Source organism: Urocitellus parryii, chromosome 8, assembly GCF_045843805.1.
Source record: "Urocitellus parryii isolate mUroPar1 chromosome 8, mUroPar1.hap1, whole genome shotgun sequence".
Lineage (NCBI taxonomy): Eukaryota > Metazoa > Chordata > Mammalia > Rodentia > Sciuridae > Urocitellus > Urocitellus parryii.
In genome coordinates, this window is record NC_135538.1 from 90,637,266 (window position 1) to 90,656,063 (window position 18,798).

At 32.4% G+C, this 18,798-nt stretch overlaps 1 protein-coding gene across 1 annotated transcript in view; it reads left to right on the plus strand.

Annotated features, from left to right (window-relative positions):
• The window catches only part of Eys (EGF-like photoreceptor maintenance factor), a 1,574,159-nt gene that overhangs the window by 160,874 nt on the left and 1,394,487 nt on the right, over positions 1-18,798 (plus strand). The window contains 1 exon segment of the mRNA XM_077801488.1: positions 3,426-3,686. Within this exon segment, the coding sequence (XP_077657614.1) occupies positions 3,426-3,686 (261 nt within the window).

Sequence of the window (18,798 nt, forward strand, 5' to 3'; positions counted from 1 at the left end):
TCCTTAAATTTACTGATTAAATTTAGCTTTCCATATAAAATGTAGAATCAACTTTTTAAATTCTCACCTGTTATTTTTGTTTTACTGATATGTTAATGGAGATAAATGTAGGAGGAATTTAGTCAATTATCTGCTTTCTGCTTCTATCTTAGAATGCCACAGACTGGGCAAATTATTAACAATAGAAGTTTACTTGGCTGATAGTTCTGGAGGCTGGGAAGTATGAGATTGAAACTCACATCTGGGAGGGTCTTATTGCATCATAACATGGTCAAGGAGCAAATGAGACAGGGTAAGGGGAGGCTAACACAAAGACCTACATTGGAAGGGATGTTAAAGAAAATAAATCTCCCTCCTTCCCTCCCTCCCTCCCTCCCTCCCTCCCTCCCTCCCTCCCTCCTTTCTTTCTTTCTTTCTTTCTTTCTTTCTTTCTTTCTTTCTTTCTTTCTTTCTTTCTTTCTTTCTTTCTTCTTTCTTTCTTTCTTTCTTTCTTTCTTTCTTTCTTTCTTTCTTTCTTTCTTTCTTTCTTTCTTTCTTTCTTTCCATTGAACTCAGAGGCACTTAACCACTGAGCCACATCCCCAGCCCTGTTTTGTATTTTATTTAGAGACAGAGTCTCACTGAGTTGCTTAGCACCTCCTTTTTGGTGGCTTTGAACTCACTATTCTCCTGCCTCAGCCTCCTGAGCCACTGATATTACAGGTGTGAGCCAGGGGTACCTGGTTCTATCTTTACTTTTGGCAACTCCCTCATAAGGACATTTGAGAAAGGAAGCAAAAAGAATGCTTGTCCAGTAATATATACATTTACTCCTTTTCTGTGAAATGCAAGTACAATTGAAAATTCTGCAAATGAAAAAAAAATCACTCAGAAACTTATTTACCAAATAAATTGTAAAGAAATTAGAATCAAGTTTCTCTTTTCAAGGCCAGGGCTTTGAATACATCAAAGCAACTACTGCACTGCATGTCATTAGCAGTCTCAGTGATCTTTGGAAACTTGCATTAAATGGCTAAGTTTTTTCAAACTACAAGAAGAAAGACTTGAAATAATTGACCTTTAACATTTTGGTTAGCTCCAAACACCATCATATAGATTTATTCTAAGTGTAATGACTTAGGTTCATTAGGTTAATTTCCATTACTAATAACAAGCAAAGTGATTTGACATTGTTCATCTCTACTCATTCACATGTCTATATGATTATCTTAAGTGCTCTCTGAATACTTGATAAAGGATGCTTGAAATTCACAATGTTACTTTGGACTTAAGATTATCACAATGGTTTAGGGTTTTTCTTTTTATCTTACTACTTTCTTTTTCAATTTATATATGCATTTTTTTCAAAAAGATGCACATTAGCATATTCTAAAATGTGTAATTATATTAAAAATGCTTTTTATTATGTATATTATTTAAGGTATTACCAAGACAGAGGACCCAAGAAATGTGTTCAACAAAGTATAATGATTGAATACATAAATGGAGTACTGAAAAGTTATGTGTGTGTGTGTGTATATGTGTGTGTGTGTGTGTGTGTGTGTGTGAGAGAGAGAGAGAGAGAGAGAGAGAGTGAGAGAGAGAGAGAGAGAGAGAGAGAGAGAGAGAGAGAGAGAAAGAAAAAGATCCAATGATTTACCTTGCCTATCTCAAGAAAATGATTATTACTTTGTTCATAGTGTTGTAGGGACAAATGAGGCAAGGCACTGAAGACAGCAGGAAACAGTTTTATTTGGCTGCAGCCAGATTCAGAGGGCACAGCTTTTGCTGTAATCAATTAATCCCCTGAACCCAAAGTTCAGGTAGTTTCAGAGTTTTATATCCAGCATGTAAGGGGAGGGGCTCAGAAGTTCACAGCCTGCAAAAGTTAACATAAAAGCAGCTTTTTCTTTCACTGTTCTGGGCATGTTAACCCTTCAAGGACAACACCTGAGAAGGGGAGAGCTTCTTCTCCCCTTTCTATTCTCCCCCTGCCAACTGTTACCATGGAGCCCAGTTGGTAACTTCTCTTATCTTAAAAGTGTAGTGATCTCTCTGAAGCCCAGCTCAAGGTCAGAGGCCTTGTTTGCACATTTCTTCAAAGTACTATACTGGATATGTTTGTGAAAAATTAGTAAGGGGTGTCCAGCACCTGGAGTGCTGGTATCTTCTTGGCCAGTGGCCAAGTAAACAGGGTGACATGAACATAGGAAATTTATCTGCATTGAACTCTTTTGCTGACAGTCCTAAACTCAGTCTGGGTGAAGGTTTCTGGAGAGGCCCAGTTAAGACTTTTCAGTGGAGAAAGGGGGGGAGGATGCCACTTTAATAGTTTTACCATAATATTCAATTAGAAAAAATTGCATTAAAAACACTAACAAAATATTTTGGATAAATTAAAATCACTGCAAAATTAATTTGTATGTGTGCTATAAAGTAAAGCCAATTTAAACATACATTAAAATCTGTATTTAATAAAATACAATAATGAATCCATGAATTGTCTTCAAGGGTAGAGATATTTTAAAATCCAAAATAATACAGCTTTTAAAAATAATCATATGGAGAACATCACACTAAGTGAAATAAGCCAAATTAAAAAAAAAATCCAGGGTTGAATTTGTGTCTCATTTATAGATGGAAGAGCAAAATAAGAAGAAAAAAAGTGGGAGATAATTGGATATTATAAGAATATAGGGAAAAAAGAGATTTAGGGAAGAAATATGGAGTAGGAAAAGATGATCAAGAGGGTAGGAAGAGGGACAAGAAAGGGGAAGGACTAGAGAATGAATTTATCAAAATCATACTCTGTGCATGTATAAATATACCACAGAGAATTTCACTTTTTATATATGTAAAAAGCACACAAACTAAGTGAAAGAGTGAGAGGAAAATCAGTAGAGTATAGGAAGGAGAAAAGGGTGAGGGAGGAAGAAAAAAGGGATGTAACAGGGACTTAAATGTACTCAAATCTAACATACGTATGACTTTGTCAAAATGGACCCAACTATTATGTGTAAGTATAATGGTCTAATAAAAAATATAAAGAATACCGGACATTGACCTTTTGTTATATTTTAGATGAATAATTGCATTGAGTGACAGATTGAGTTTGAATGATCTATTTTAGACACACACATATATACTGTCACTTAGCATCAATAGAGTTCATATTATACTAGCTCAAATACAAATAAAGTGGCAGAACATGCATTTAAGTCTAGACCTATTTAGCACCAAAGTTCTTTCCACTTTTAATTTTTCCCAGTAAACAAAATTATACTTTGCCAAGAATGGACACTTTCTATCAGAATAATATGAAAGCACAACCCAAATACACTTTTATTAAATAATTATTTATATAAATTTAAAATAAATATGCAACTTATTTAACATATTAAAATGGAGTTCATGACTAACTGAGATTTCAACTTTTTATGTTTCAGATGTAGCTGTTCTTTGGGTTACTTTGGCAGATTCTCTATTATCAATGTTGAAAATTGCACAGGAAATCATAGTGCATCATTGCATGCCCTCTGCCTGACCCATCTGCACAACTGTAACTGTAGCTATCTACAAAGATATGAAAGAAACATCTGTGAAAGAGTAGCCGAGAATTGTAAATCTGCACACTGCAAAAATGGAGCAACAAATATTCACTTGACTTGGTATTTCTTCTGCAAGTATATCCCAGGATATACAGGCAAGTATTTCCTGAGAAATCAGTCTTTAGTGGATAATTTTGTTAATATGTTTATTTGAAGTATCAAAACTGCATCTAATGATTGATAATATTGTAGTATGATTTCTCATTTGGCAATGAAAAAATGCCTTCACTGGAATAACAGAGTTGTTCTTTGGGCAATTTCATTACTGACTACATATCCTTACTCATGCAAATTTGGCTAAGAAGGGCAGCTTGAACCATTGAGAATACGATGGCATATGTCAAAAGTCCAAAGAGCAAAACTGGCAGCCACAATCTTCTAATAACTTTGCCTGAACACGTTCAGAACTGCATTTCATCTTCCACTTTGCCTGCATCAGCACAGTGAGTGCCAGTTTTTTTCTTACTTTAAGAATAAAAATGTTATTTCAGAATTGGCAAGGTCATTTTTATGACTTGAAATTAATATGATAAAAATAAAATAAAATCACATACATATTACATCATTTGTACAACAAAGGACAAGATTCAGAATGCTATGTGGTACGAAGGTAGCTTTTAGTATAATAAAATCAGACTCTCATTTATATAACTAGAGATTTTATTCTTAAAATGAAATGATTCTTTTCCAGCGATTGTTACATTGAAATGATAGTTTAAAATAACTTAAAAACTTTTTATTATTTTGTTTATAAAAACCATACAGAGGCTAAGCAGGAAGAAAATAATGTCACTTTTAAGCCATATCTATCTTTCAGTACACTACTAATATAATAATAAAATATTATTTCATTTTATTAAACAAACCAAATTCAAAAAGTTATTTGGATTCCATCAAAATCTGGAAAAATGTATTTTCCTATTTGATATTTAAAGTAATATGCTACAGGTTTTGGAGTCATTGGAGGCAATCTTAAAATATTTCATTCCAAAACTGAAAATAGTGATATCACTGGAATAAATGTATGGCTCTTCAGATTAACTTCTCTGAAGCTGGAAACACATTTGAGTGCACAAATTCAGGTAATTTCTCTAAAAATTGATCCCATTGCTCCATACACACACAAAAAAAAACTGTAAGTAAAAATAAAATGGCATAAATGTACTAACATTATTAAAGTTAGTTGCCTACATTTGAAAACATAATATATGTGTGTTTGTGTGTGTGTGTGTATATAATATATATATATAGACCTTTTTAAAAATCTGAACTATCTTTCCCAAATTATAAACATCTAAGGTTAATCTACAAATGCATATGAAATATAAGAAAGAATTAGTACACACATTATCAATGAATGATTTATCATTTACTCTCTTAAGACTATATTGGTTGTACATTGTATGATCATTAAATATTTATTTGTCATATTCTATTCATATAGTTCTACTATACATACATACATATACACACATCCAATACCACAGTATATAGTGTATGATTGGCATGACCCACATTTCTGACTTGTTATTAAATATATGATATTTTTTCTTTATTATTTAAATAAAATCCAGTATAAGCCTCATGAGGTCATATTAACAGCAAGACCTATCTTGTCTCACTTAGTTGTAAAAAATTCTGTGGGTTTCCTTAAATTAAAAATATTTAGTCTGACTTATAAAGTGTTCACATAGAGATGTGAAGGAGCTGATCTCTCTAAATTTTCCCAGGGATAGGGGAAAAGCAGAATATTTGCTGCCCCTCATCCTCTCTTCCTAGTCTCTCCCTTCTGATTCCTCCTAATTCATCAATTGTCTCTCTCTTCATAGGATTATTTTCCTCCACCTGATGTCTTCCACCTGGCTTTATCTCCATTGTATCCTCCCTGCCTTTACTCTTTTCCTTGATTGTTTCCTGCCCTGCCTTTCACTTCCTCCAATCTGGTCTCTCTCCCTCTGTATAGGAACTCATTTATTTCCTACATGAATTTGTTAACATTTTAAAAAGAGTTTTACCACACTTTGGTTACTTTTCTCTAATCTCCAACATCTTTTATGGATACTTTAGCTTTACAATTGAATTCTCTAGTTAAGTCTCTTCTCTCTGTATCTGTAGCCCTGAAGAAGTCAGACATAAATGTTCACGAGAATCACCTAGAGGTCCTGATAGACCAGGGATCATCAGCCACATGGGAGTTTCTTATTCAGTAGTTGTAGAACTCAGCAAGTTTGGGGTCATGCTAATGTTGCTGGTCTGGGAGACTTTGAGAAAGCTGTTCTAATCCCATTAATGCTAATAAAGAGGACTTTTGTGGATCCAAAGATGCAAAACTCATCTTTGAATGTGCACTATCATTCACCACAGCATGTAAAATCATCTAGCCCAGTGTTCTCTGCAGGAAACCCACTAAGCCCTGGAGTAGGAAGCTAATGCCTCTACAGGGGAAAGCTATACATGTGAGTGGATTTTTTATTATTGAAATCTGATTCCAAAGCTATTATCTGAAATTTCACAAGGATTTTATACTCAGAATAATTCCAGTGGATTACATTCAAGTTACAGCCTATGTACAATTCCCATGTTATGCATCTCCATGATACTTTAGTGAAGAATTCTAAATTTGATTTTTAAGTTAATTTTTTCTTTTTAAATTTTTTTAGACTTTTTAAAAAACACTTCTCTTTTCTAAAATTCTTTGTAGTCAAATAAGAGCAGTCAGTTGGCTACATTTTTACATAGAGTAATGTTTGTTTCTGTTTCAAATATTCTGGGTTTCCTCTATTCCTTGACTTGAATAAACATCTTCTCCTATTGGTCTTGATAAATGATTTGTCAGAAAGAGCTCTTTTGGCCAGTTAGAGGACCCAAAGTTATTTTTAGAAAATTAGACTCAGACTTTCCCTATTAAGGTGGGCCTGAGCTAAGATTCCTTGATATGGTCTGTCCTTTCCTTTTTACCTAATGTTTGTGATGCTTGTACCTTACAGCAAATTCCTTACTGCCACAGCTTTATATATTGTATATTTGACTTACAAACCTACGTGATTCTCTATTCTTCCAGATGTCAGCTAGGAAGTTTTCTTTATAAGTCTAAGTTACCTGGGTAATACAAAATTGTTTCAATTCCAGATATCAGTACTTCTTCACGGATCTATTTTATTTCCTTGTCTATTAACTTCTGTCTATAAAATTCAGTAGTGTTTCAACCAAGTTTACAGTTTAGCTGATATTCAGCTGCCATTATGCACTGTCAATTACTGTGCCTAGTTTTCACTCTTCTAATAGATTGGCTTATTTTTCAGATGCTATGCCCAGTATGAGGTGGAACAGCCATGCTCTTAGAATAGGACCCTGGTGAAATACGATATTATACATGTATTCTAAATAGCAGAGCTTACCAGAGTGCCTTAATCATTTTCAATTACACCTAAAAATGATAGAAGGAGGGCAATGAATGTTATGAGTAAATCATCCTAACCAAATAATGTACATTATATTTTCATTTTCCCCAAATCAGCCTGTAAGTCCCTGAAAATCAGGAAAAAGTGGGATACAAAGAGATTTATAGCTGCATTTATACTTCTATGTTCAGGAAAATGCAGTTTCTGTGTTTATCAGAACAGTAAATTGATTGATCACAAAACTCAAGTGATCCCATTCACTACAGAATTGGAAGACTTTATATGAGGTGTTTAAATGGACACCTGTTTCTAGGATTTAATCTCCCACACTTCCTTCCTTGCACATTCCTCTCCACTTTTAATAGAAACAGAATTAATGTAAACTTCAACATTGTCAATTCTATTCTGACCTCACAGATATTTTTAAAATATGGTTTTAGTTGTAGATAGACACAATACATTTATTTTTAAATTATTTATTTATTTTGATGAGGATCAAACCCAGTGCCTTACACGTTTGAGGCAAGTCCTCTGCCACTGAGCCACAATCCCGGCCTTCACAGATATTTTTAACCTCAAATAAATGTATAGAGTAAACTCTTTGTGTTCTGATCATTTAGACACAAACATTCAGAAATATCAATCCTGGTGTTTTATTTGTAATTGATTTTATTTCATACCAAATATTTCTTATTTATGCCTGAGAGTAAGGGTTAGGATCTACATCTGGTGTCTATATTAATGACTTTCTCCAAATGTAACTGTGACAATATAATCCTCCATCAAACCAAAGGAGTTAGTGTTTGTTTTCACGTAGTTGCTGAGGTGATGCTGTAAATCTACTGTTCCTTTCCTGGTGTCCCCTACTCCACTTTACTCTGTCCCTCACAAAGCTGAGTGTACATCCCCCCTTTTCATGAAAATTCTATCAACCTTTAATACCTGCCCAAGGCTTTCAATACATGTAGGATTTCATCAGGCTCTGTTTCATCACCATCAATCATATTCAGCTATATTGTTTCTTGAGCCACCCAGCTAGTACAGATCTCTGATAATGGAAGGGCAAAACTCACTACTTCAGCCTATGGTGACTGTTACTCCTCATAGGAATGAGCCTGGTCTCCCAAGAAACATAATTCTTATAGTAGAGCATGGAGATGAGTCACCAGAGACTGATATGTCCCTAGAATTCATCCCTGAATATACTGTGGTGAGCTTATTGTCAACTCCCTATCAGTTCTTCTTCATGGGAGAAAAAATTACCCAAATAAAAGATCAATACTATATTTTGTACATGTTTATATTTCCTCTTTTTTTTCCCTTACAGATAAGTGGTGAACACTAATGTATATCAGTAAGATAGATATACATTTTCTCAGTTTTAATGGCTTCAGAGTATTTGCTTAAGTGAACCAATCAAACTTGAAATAGAGCTATTTAGTCAAAGGAAGTATGTATGTGTTTTTTTTTATTATTGTTGTTTTAGTGGTGGTGGTTGTAATTATTGTTGTTTTGGTACAATCTTATTTTTTTTGTCTTTGTTTGTGTATCCAACAACAGTATGAAAGAGTACTATACTGTTTACACATTTATTATACCAAGTATTAATCATTGTGGTTTTGAATTTTTCTAGTTTTATATGAAAAATTATTGCAAATCTTGTTTTGATTTTAATTTCTTGGGGTACTAGAAAGGGATGAGAATTTGCAATGTGAAATTCTTCTATTTGGAATAATATATATATTTTGGAGTACCAGAGATTGAACTCAGGGGTACTTAACCACTGAACCACATCCCAGACCTTCATGGCATTTTGTTATTGGTGGTGGTGGTTTTGGTTGTTGTTGTTGTAGTTTTGTTTTTTGTTTTATTTTGTTTTTTTGGTTTTTTTTTTGAGACAGGGTCTCGCTAAGTTGCTGAGTCTGGCTTTGGACTTGTGATCATCCTGCTTCAGCCTCCCAAGTGGCTGGGATTAAGGCTTTTGCCAACAGGACCAAATAGTGTTATGGAAGTATTTCTTTTTCCACAAAGAAATATGCCTTATTTAATGATTATATTTCTTGAAATACTGGATTTTTCATACTTATTTTATATTTCCTCTTTTTTACTTACACATAATTGGTGAACATTACTGTGTATCATTAAGACATATAATTCTTTTTAAGTTAAAAACCAAAATCTACTTATTTAAGAGATAATCATATCTTCTGCCAATAAAGGTAATATTCATTTATTTTTCCTATTTACTTAGTTGGTGTTGTGGTTTGGATGTAAAGTATCCCAGAAAACCTTATGTGAGATAATGCAAGAAGTTTCAGAGAAGAAATAATTGGGTCACAAAAGCCTTAACCCAATCAGTGAATTAATCACCTGATGGGATTAACAGAGTGGTAATGGAAGGAAGGTGGGGTATGGAAGGAGGACATGGGGCATTGGGGATATGGCTTTGGGGTGTATATTGGTATCTCGTGATCAGTGTCTCTCTGATTCCTATTGATCGTGTAAGCCCCATCCTTCAACCACATTCTTCAACACTGATATTCAGCTTCACCTCTAGCCCCAAGGAATAGAGCCATCCTTCTGTGGACTATGACCTCTGAAATCATGAGCCCTGAATAAACCTTTCCTCCTTTAGAGTTGTTCTGATTGGGTGCTTTAATCACACCATCGGAAAAAGCTAACTAAAACAGTTGGTTTTACATAGCTGTTTGTTGGAATGTGACCAGTTATTGGATGAAGGAACATAACTAATGTTAATGAACATCCTTGTCTTACTCATGGATTCAGTGGAATTTAGGTCATATTGTGATTACAAATGCTATTTGCTTGGCATTAAGAAGGTAATAAATGATATCTTAACATTTACAATTTAAAATATTTCAAATAAGAATAGAAAATAATTATATTGACCCATGGAATACAATGAAAATTTACTTTTATAATTTTTCAAGCCTTTTCATATATCTACACAAGTGATATTCGTCTTTCATGTGTGTTTTTTAGAAGCCTTGTTTTTAGTTTTACCAACTCATACAGGCTTTATACAAAGATATGAAGAGTGCTCATTTTTTTCTGAAGTTTTAAAATAAAATGAGACATCTCAATAGTTTGAAAAGATGCAAAAATTCCTTAGGTTTTACTAAAACTTAGCACTAGTTTCTTGTTTATGAATACTTTGCATTTCACAGGGAATTTTAAGACTCAGTTTCATTCCATTTGCCCTTCAAAGTTCAGCTCAAATATTACATTCTCTGATCCCACAGGCAAAATTATTGAACATCTATCAAGACAGATTCTTGACTGAATTTTTACAAGTAGTTTCTACATCTTTTGAATTAAAAATCAGGACCCACTAACCCTTAGAAATATACATTTTTTTTACAACTTAACATGATATTTTTAACATTGATAAAACTATATTATCCATGTATTTAAGATTTGTAGATATGACAACTAACAAGTTGTACTAATTCTTTCTTTAAAAACATTAGAAATTTTGGATTCCAGATATTTAACTTATTTAGTCTCATGCTGCTTACTATTTGATATAATTAAAATGTAGTTGTGGGATTTGATAGTGTTGTGTTGGTGTATTTGTATGATTTTTGAGATTTGGGTTTGATCATATTATTAACTTCAGTGGAAAATTTCAAGAATATAAAAGTATAGAAAAACTTGAGCAGTTACAAATACCTTATGTTCTACTAATGTTATCATCTTTTATAAATACACTGGATTTCCCTGAGGAAGCTAAAATCCTTTCAGTATTTCCTAATAGTAATGTGAGATACGTATACAAAAGAGAAATGGGATGCTAACCCATATATTGGTAAAACTGAAAAATGATGTGAGGCATTTTCTAGCCTTTTCTAGCTGAAACAGGACCCAAGACCAAGTCCCCTGTAGCTGTTTTGGTGCAGAGTGGATGATATGCAAATTTTTGCAATTATTTGCTTTGAAATATTTTACAGTATAAAAATGCTCTTGGAATAAATATATCAATATTGATATTCCATGTGTAAGATGAATATATTTGGTCATTTCCCTTAGGAAGTTAATTAGGACTACTTCTGATGAAAAGCTGTGTATTCTCCATATTACAAGATGGTTATTTTATAACACTGTAGTATAAATGCTTGACCTTTAGAAATCTAGTTCTTGTGGAGAAAATCCCATATGTGAGTACAATTAAAATCACTGTTGAATATTTTTTATTGCCAGATCACAATTAAATTCCTGCACATAACCTTTTACTTCCTGAAATAAAACATATAGTAAAATATTTGATAATTATGCAGGCAATCCTTTGTATAAACTTTGCATCTTAATGAGGTTAAGAAACTACCATTTACAATTAAATCAGAATCTGAAAGACAAATGTGTTGTGCTATAGCTAAATATTTGCCATCCAATCATAATAATATACCCTACTTTCAATGAACCTGCAATCCCTTTGCCATTTTAAAAGTCACAATTTCTGTTTAATTTTGTTTTCTTAGATGAAGTTTAATTATTTAAACTCACAAAAGGCACATAACAATTTCCTAGTGTGAAAAAAACAGTTCTTTCCCCATAGCCTTTTCTTTAATATTGCCTTTCACACATGTTTCTGTCAACCCTCTTTCCTGTTTGGTTTGTTTAGGCAGTAATAGACCCAAGTCCAGGTATAAGAATGAGAATTAAGTATGTTTCCTATCATCACTCCTTGATTTCAGCAGTCCCTCAAATACAAACTTAATAGAGCAGTATACTTTTAATAGAAATAAAGCTATTAATTTTTAAATAAAATAAAATGTATATAGTAGTAAAGTAATGACCTGAAATGTTTAATGTTTGATATGTTCAATATTTACCTCCTCAGAATATAATCAGTTTACATGAGCTTCAACAGATGAAAACTTATATATAAGGGAATCTTATAATTAGTATCTGGAATTATTTTTTCAAGTTGCAACATAAATTATGAAAAATATTTGGTGTTTCACTTGTCTAAGATTTTTTGCTAAATACTTTGTATCTTGATATCTTTTAGAAAATATAGGAATCAATGAATGGTAGGTCAAAGGTATTATAGGACTAGTAATATCAAAGAGACAGACATACTTCCAGACAGACAGATAAATAAAAATGTATATGTAGGAGTATGTGCCTATATATGCGATCACTAAGGGCGTACATTATTAAGTAGCTATCAAGACACAATTATGTATACTTTGTTCATTAATTTAAATAAATTATTGGTCTCTCACTATAAAATATTATTTTATTTAATTTCATTTTTAATTTATTCTTTTAAATTATACATGACAGTATAATGTACTTTGACATTTTATATATGCATGTAGAACAACTTCCCAGTCTTCTGGTATATGACATGGAATTACATTGGTCATATATGAACATAGGAAAGTACTGGCTGATTCATTCTACTCTCTTTCCTATTCCCATTCCCCCCTTCCTTCCATTCATTCTCCTTTGTCTAATCCAAAGAATTTCTATTCTTACCACCCCCACCCCTTATTATGAGTTAACATTCACATTTCAAAAAGAACATTTATCCTTTTTTTCTTTTTTGAGGATTGGCTTATTTCTCTTAGCATGATATTCTCCAACTCCATCCATTTACTGAAAAATACCATAATTTCTTTTCTCTTCATAGTTGAATAATATTCTACTGTGTATATGTACCACATTTTCTTTATATATTCATCTGTTGAAGAGTGCCTAGCCTGATTCCATAGGTAAGTTATTATGAATTGAACTGTATAAACAATGATGTGACATCGTCACTATAGTATGCTGATTTTAAATCCTTTGGGTATATGCCAAGGAGTGGAATAACTGGGTCAAATGGTTGTTCCATTCCACATTTTTTGAAAAATCTCCATACTGCTTTCCCAGACTGGTTGCATCAATCTGAAGTCCCACCATCAATATATGAGTGTACCTTTCTCCCCACATCTTCAGCAACATTTATTGTTACTTGTATCCTTAATAATTGTCATTCTGACTAGAGTGAGATAAACTCCCAGTGTAGTTTAAATTTTCATTTCTCTAACCACTAGTAATGTTGAACATTTTTTCATATATTTGCTGACAGATTTTAATTCTTCTGTGAAGTGTCTGTTCTGTTCCTTTGCCCACTTATTTATTGGGTTATGTTTTTTGGTGTTATGTTTTCTAAGTTCTTTATATATCCTGGAGACAAATAATGCTGGGAAAACTGGAAATCCATATGTAGCAAAACAAAATTAAACCTCTGTCTCTCACCCTACACAAAATTCAACTCAAAATGGATCAAGGACCAAGTTAGTCAACCAGAGACCCCCACTCCTAATAGACAAAAAGTAGGCCCTAATCTACATCATGTTGGTTTAGGAACCAACTTTCTAAACAAGAATCCTAAAATGCAAGAACTAAAATCAAGAATCAACAAATGGGGTGGTATCAAACTAAAAAGCTTCTTGACTATCAAGAATGTGAAGAGAGAGCCTACAGAATGGGATAAAATCTTTGCCACCTGCAGTATAAAATATCTTTTAAGCATAAAAAGATAAATAAAAGATATTTACAAAAATGAGAAACATCACAGCAAACTTCTTAAAAGGATATTTTATCTCACTGTTCTGAGGAATCTAAAAAAATTGATCCCATAGAAGTTTAGAGTACAATAGTACTTACCAGAGGTAGGGAGCATAGGAGAGGAAGAATGAGAAAACATTGATCAATACGTACTGAATTACAGTTACATAGAATTGGGAATGCCATTGCACAGTTGGTTACTGTAGGTAACAGTAACATACTGTACATTTCAAAAAGCTAGAAGAAAGAATTTTCACCATAAATATATAAAGGAATAGATAAATATATATAAATTTATTTAAACATTACAAAATGTATACATTTATCAAAACCTCATATAATAACCCAATGATATATATAATTTTTGTGTTTCATGCTTCAGTTAAAATACTAACAATCCTTATATACACCTTAAATATATACAATACAAATAAATTTTAAATTACATGCTAGCCAGATACAGTGGTGCATGCCTATAATCCCAGTGGCTTGGGACACTGAGGCAGGAGGATTGCAAGTTCAAAGCCAGGCTCAGCAAAAGCAGGGTGGTAAGCAACTCAGTGAGACTCTGTCTCTACATAAAATACAAAATAAGACTTGGGAGGTGGCTCAGTGGTCGAGTGCCCTGAGTTCATTCCGTGATATGACCTCCCTCCCCCAAATTAGATGCTGTATGAAGATTATCATAAAGATGGTAAAAGACTGTACTTGGGAGCTTGGAGATGTAGCTGGGAAATAATCACAACGAGAGTTCATTATGTGGGTTATTGAAATATTGGCTCTACAACATGATAATATCAATATCTTGGGTAGTTTAAAATATATAGAGAATAACATAAAAATACTAACATGTTTGAAGAAGTTTAAATATATTTAATATTTAAACACTTGCATTGTGTGGCATGTACTTCAGGTAACAATTTATATTAAAATATTGTAAGCTAATAATGAATGCTGCAGTCCCTAGCCAAAATACAAAGTAGTAGCAGGATGTATAAATATAATTAAAAGGAAGTGGGAGAGTGCAATGAGAAAATAATCCAAAAAACATTTTAACAAATGGAAATATAATATAGAAATGATGAAAGAAATGGAAATTTTTTGGACATATTTAAATCCAAATATACAATTAATTACATAAATATAAGTGAACTAAAACTATGGATAAAACATAAAAGCAAAAATAATATGAGACAAAAAATACTCAGAAATGATTATTTCATGGGAATTATGTTTATTTTTATGAATATATCTGATAATATTTAAAATTAAATTTAACGTAAAAGAGCTTTGAATTAATGCTAAATAACAGCAGAAATTTAAGTCAAAATTTTAGAAAAACTATTAGGAAATCACTTAAAAAATAATTAGGACTTCTAATTTATATTGTATGTGTATATGTACATATTTCTGTGTGCTTGTGTTCTGTGAATAAACATAAACATGTGGGCTGGGGATGTGGCTCAAGCGGTAGCGCGCTTGCCTGACATGCGTGCGGCCTGGGTTCGATCCTCAGCACCACATACCAACAAAGATGTTGTGTCCGCCGAGAACTAAGGAAAAAATAAATAAATGTTAAAATTATCTCTCTCTCTCTGTCCCCCTCTCTCTCACTCTCTCTTTAAAAAAAAAAAAAAAAAAAAACATAAACATGTAGTTCCACCATTTTGGTATACATGGAAACTAGCTGGGTGAGAGATGTCTATATTTGGCAAAAATTGAAGTACTATTCAAGATTAAATTGTTAATTTGAAAGTGTGTTTCAGATAATATACAATAAGTTTAATTATTAAACCACTGAGTAATAACTGAAAATAAATGAGAATTGTCACCGAAATAAGCAAGTACAAGAATGACATTTTTCAAGTCAGAATTAATTTACTTGCTGCAAAGCTTAACTTACTTTCTGAGTTTATCATCTAAAAAATAAATACACATTGTGGAGATCATTGGGGAAATTACTTGAGGCAGGTCAAAAATTTCTTATTGCCATCTGAAAGTCTTCTTATTCTGGAAAAATTTAGTTGTTAGCCCAGGCAACCTTGACAAGTAGGTGGAAGCCAAAGTAACTAATTTGATCACCATCCAGAATAGAGTAAGATATGTAAGTTCCAGCAATACCAGGGGAATATTTCCTCTTGATTTTTACATACCAGTATAGTTGAAATAATGTAGTTGTCAAATCTCTTTCTCTTTCTGTCAGGTCCTGAGTATCCTCTACATTAATAACTCTATGTGATATGGTTTTGTATATTTAGGGAATTTCCTGTCATTTTATAACTTTACTAATTGTGGGAACTGCACAATTTCTTACATTTTTATAGTTTTCTATTTTTTCAGAAATTCTGCTTTTACATTATATTAACAAGATTTCAAAACCTCCTGAAGAAAAATACTTTGCCAAAATGACTTTTTGTTATGAATAGAAGATAGCATTGCTTTTATTGCTATCAGGGCACTTCTTAAGAGACTTATAATCTGTACAAACTTCAAAAATGCTGACTAAATATAAAATGCAGTAAAAAAACAGTAGCCAAAAATGCAAGACAGGAAAATATGTGTCTCTTGCATTTCTCATAAAATAATGCCACTTTTGTGTCTTCTGTTGGTATGACTACAACATAAAATTAATCTTGGTCTGGTCTCATTAATTAGAAACTACTTAATTTTTAATTTAAATATTATATAAAATTGAGTAAAATGGGCTGTTACTACCATAACAGCAAAATGCAATTACAGAGTATAATATCAGAATCATGCCACAAAATGTAACAGAAAATAACATAAACATTAAATGCTATCCTCAGGACAAATTATTATTTTAATATTTTACATTTATTTTGTAATTTTGGAAAAGATATCAAAAAATCCACAATAACTTTAAGATCTATAATTAGATTTCTTTTTTAAAAATTAATATTGGAGTTTCCAGAATTTGAAACCATTTTCTTTCAAGTTAGCATATTAGTGTTCGTGAGAACTTTAGGTGGGGTGGGGGGCACAGTGGACAGGCTGACAATAGCAACATATGTCACATCAGAAGATGTAGCAGATAGAAGTTATTCAAATTCACTTCTCACTAAAAAAGAAATGGTGAATACTTATAATAGATAAACATATTTTGTAGGAAAGTTTAGTTTTCCTTTTTATTTGTTCTTTTTTATTTATGTATGACAGTAGAGTCTATTTTGACATATTTATACAAACATGGAGTATGTTTTATTCTAATTAGGATCCCATTCCTGTGGATGTACATGATGTTGAGATTAACTGTAGTGTATTCATATATGTACCTAGGAAAGTTGTGTCAGATTTATTCCACTGCATTTTAAGATATTTCACTCTGTTGTTTTGAAGAAGAAGAAAATACCTCTTACTATAGGAGAAGTATACAAAGAAATACAAATTAATCAGATGTGTTATGATGAGCAACAAAGTAATCAAAGCTTATTGCTTCATAAAAAATTTGTATTCAGGCATTTTTGAATATGCTGTAATAAAATTGTGTGCATTCATCTATCTATAACCTACTTATGCTTATGTGCATGTGTTTACTTAGCTTGATAAAAGGTATCAAATATAATAAGGTCATAGAGAATAATTATATGTTTGGGATTGTGTAGTTGTATTGTACTTGCCATAATTAAGCACCAAATGAGAGGTAAATGGAGTTATATCAGCATTAAAGCTAGATCTGTTAGGATATTTTTACAGAAGTATAAATGGGGTCTTATTCTATAGCTTTTGATGATGCTAATCAATATGGATTAACATCAGTTTTAAAATTTTAATAGAATATGAGCACATATGGTAAAAATTTCATTTCAAAAGCATTACTACTTTTTGGAAACTACTTAATAGACAGCTGCTTGCTTATTTATTTATTTATTTATTTATTTTTGTCATTTCCAAGAAAATTGTACTAGTTTTATTCCTGTTGTAAGTATAGACAATTAAAATATATTAATGGTAAATCATTTCTTCCACTTGTATTATTCTTCTCTTACCCCTCCTTTCCTCTTATATGTAATTTTGTATAACCCTGAGGATCAACTTCCATTTTCATGCAATTTCCCTTCTCCCTTTCCCTCCCACCTCTCATCCCTGTTTAATGATAATCTTCTTCTCTAGCTCTTTGTCCCTACCCTGTCCTTAGTTATTCCCCTTATATCAATGAAGTCATTTGGCATTTGTTTTTTAAGGATTGGCTAGCTTCACTTAGCATAATCTGCTCCAATGCCATCCATTTCCCTCCAAATTCTATGATTTTGTCGTTTCTTAATGCAGAGTAATACTCCATTATGTATAAATGCCACATTTTTTTTATCCATTCATCTATTGAAGGGCATCTAGGCTGGTTCCACAATCTTGTGGAAGAAATGATTTACAGTAGAGGGGGTATGATTTTGTCATTTCTTAATGCAGAGTAATACTCCATTATGTATAAATGCCACATTTTTTTATCCATTCATCTATTGAAGGGTATCTAGGCTGGTTCCACAATCTTGTGGAAGAAATGATTTACCGTAGAGGGGGTAGAGAGAGAAGAGGGGAGGGGAGGGGAGGGGAGGGGGGATAGTAGAGAATAGGATAGACAGCTGAATACATCAGACACTAGAATGGCAATATGTAAATCAATGGAAGTGTAACTGATGTGATACAGCAATCTGTATATGGGGTAAAAATGGGAGTTCATAACCCACTTGAATCAAACTGTGAAATATATATATTAATATATATATCTTAATATATATGATATATTAAGAACTGTGTAATGTTTTGAACTACCAACAATAAAAAAATATATTAATGGAAGCAAAATGGCATAAGCAAGAATTTTCACATTTCTATATTTGTTTTACTACAATGAAAGTATAAAATTTTACCATGTTTCTTTTAAAGAACATGGGTTTTACATGACCTGAAAGACATTACCCTCATAAAATTTGTGGCTACAGCAAGGAACAGCTCATCATATGAACCTGGCATGAGAATGGGGGCCAATTAGAGCTTACGAGGGCATGGGAAATGTTCCATGATTATTTTCACTGGCTGAGAATATCAGCATCTTCCTACTGCTCTAACAGTAACAGTGCACTATATGTTTGGAAAATGTATTAACACTCAGACTATCAAATTAAGATCCTCTAAGTAGATTTTACAAGGGGCCATGGAAATGGCAAGAATATTAAATTCTAAATATTCTAAACTAGGCAATTATTTTCTTT